Below are 2,198 nucleotides of genomic sequence, written 5' to 3'. Positions count from 1 at the left end.
TGGGAGGTGGGGGGAGACGGGGCTTGCGGTATCTTACACACCCCCACCCAAGTCCAGGGGCGAGCCAGAGGCTCATGGCTTTTCTTGTCTCCTGGCTGGACAAGGGTTGGCATCCAGGGTTCGGGGTTGAGCCGGGGGTGGGGTGGGGGGGAGGAGGTGGCGAAGGCCGGAGATCAGAAGCCACGGGCCTCCAGGCGCAGGGTGACCGCCGCGGCGGGGGGCTGCATCTTCTTCTTGAGCCGGTTGAAGTCCTTGGCTGAGCGCCACAGCCAGGTCTGCAGCTCCTTCAGCAGCCAGAAGTCATCCATCTTCTGGAGGAAGTCGCTGTGGGCAGGGCCCGGGGTCCAGGTGGGCTCAGTCCCGGGTAAAGGCTGGGGCAGCGGGTAGCCCAGAGCCGCCATGACGCCTGCAATGCTGCCCAGCAGGCCCTGGAGACTGGTGCAGAAGTGGGCCAGGCTGCGGCGCAGCTCGGCCGTGGCGGCCTGGCGGTTGAGGCCACGCAAGTAACACAGGAGGTGGCTATAGGCCTCGTAGTTCTGGGTCAGCCGCAGTTTGTCATTGAGGCTTCGCCACACATCCAAGTTGACGGTGGCCCTGGGCAGAGTCTCTGCCCCTAGCCGAGGCGGGTTGAAGTCAGGCTCGTTGAAGGGAGGCCCCAGGTAGTTCAGCTGTGAAAAGGAGAGGGTGGTGGGGAACGGGAGGGGGGCGGGACAGCTAGCTCACCACCGAGGGGGTGCCTGGCCCCAAAGCTTCCGCTTCTGGCGGCCCCTGACGCTGGCCCTGCCTCCACGCTGGCCTGTCTGGCCTCCGGCCTCCCCTAAGTTTCTCCAGCAAGGATATCATTTCACGGAGGTGACAGTTGAAGCAGTGGGGGTGAGGCGCTCTCCTAGGGAGAGACATAGAAAGAGAGAACCACGCAGGAGCTGCTCGGGAAGGGCGTGCTGATTGGCTGGCGGGCGAGCCTTGGGAGAGCGCCCACCGCAGGGCAGAGCAAGAGGAGCCACGGGAACCAGGAGGTGAGGCTGGAGAGGTAGAAGGTGGCCCAGGGGGGTGCAGAGGCCAAGGAAGAGGAGTTCAAGAAGGCAGCAGTGATCAGCAGTGCGGCTGCAAAACAGAGAGCAAGGAGAATAAGGCTTAAAGACGCTGACGGAGCTGGGTGTGGTGGCTCACGCCTGTCATCCCAGCACTTCGGGAGGCGGAGGCGAGAGGATTGCCTGAGCCCAGGGGTTCGAGACCCGCCCGGGCAACCTGGCGAGGCCTCGTCTCTAAATCAAGAAAAATTAGCCAGGCGTGGTGGCGCGCGCCTGTAGTTCCGGCTACTTGGAAGGCTGAGGCGGAAGGATCGCCTGAGCCCAGCAGGTGGAGACTGTGGTGGCTGCGAGCGGGCCACCGCGCTCCAGCCCGGGTGACAGAGTGAGACTTCGACTCAAAAAAAAAAAACCAATAAAACGAAACACTGACGGGCTTGGCAGGAAGGAGGTGCCTGACGACCTTGGAGAGAACCAGTGCTGGGCCTGGAAGCCAGATTGCAGGGGGTTAAGGAGTGAGTGGGTGGAGAGGAAGTGGAGGCAGAGGGTGTAGACCACTCCTTCGAGAAATTTGGCAGGGAAAGCCAGGAGAGGAAAGGGTCGGGAACTAGAGGGGGTAGCCGAGTCCAGCAAAGGCTTTCTGCACCGGGAAACGGGAGAGAACAGCGGGCTTGAAAGGCAGGAGGGCCGTGGGCACCAGAGCCCCTCTCGCCCCTCTGACATGCCAGGTCCCATCGGCTGAAGGGATGGGGGACGGAGGGGGACTCGCTAACACCCCCAAGGACGGGGTCCGCGGAGAGGAGCGGGCTGCAGAAGGAAGAAACTGAGGCAGTCTCGAGGGGAGCAACAGGGGAGGGTGTAGAAGGCGGCGTAGTCCGGGAAGGAGGGCAAAGCCCTTGCCAGCCCTCAGGGGGCTGCCGGGGCCTGGGGCGAGGGGCGAGGGAGGTGTGTGGCTGGGCGAGGAGGGAGAAGAGCCGGGTGAGGCCTGGGACAGCCAAGGGCCCAGGGGGAGGTTCACACACTGACAAGCACGGAGACAAACTAATTTCCTCGGTGTATCCTGGGGCTGGAGCCAGTTCCCCCGCCACCTCCTCCCTGTTCTTTCCCTGGCTCCAGAGTAGGGGCTGGGATATGGAAGAGGAACACGGGAAGAGGGGGCCGGTTCCCCAT

At 63.7% G+C, this 2,198-nt stretch overlaps 1 protein-coding gene across 1 annotated transcript in view; it reads right to left on the bottom strand.

Moving 5' to 3' along the window:
• The window catches only part of CLCF1 (cardiotrophin like cytokine factor 1), a 3,121-nt gene continuing 923 nt past the window's right edge, over positions 1 to 2,198 (bottom strand). The window contains exon 2 of the mRNA XM_008048798.1: positions 1 to 668. Within this exon, the coding sequence (XP_008046989.2) occupies positions 174 to 668 (495 nt within the window). The 3' untranslated portion in view covers positions 1 to 173. The remainder of the gene's footprint in view (positions 669 to 2,198) is intronic.

Source organism: Carlito syrichta, unplaced genomic scaffold (genome assembly GCF_000164805.1).
Source record: "Carlito syrichta isolate Samal-C Ts95f unplaced genomic scaffold, Tarsius_syrichta-2.0.1 Scaffold126746, whole genome shotgun sequence".
NCBI classification, from domain to species: Eukaryota; Metazoa; Chordata; class Mammalia; order Primates; family Tarsiidae; genus Carlito; species Carlito syrichta.
This window is presented reverse-complemented; position numbering and strand designations above follow the sequence as displayed.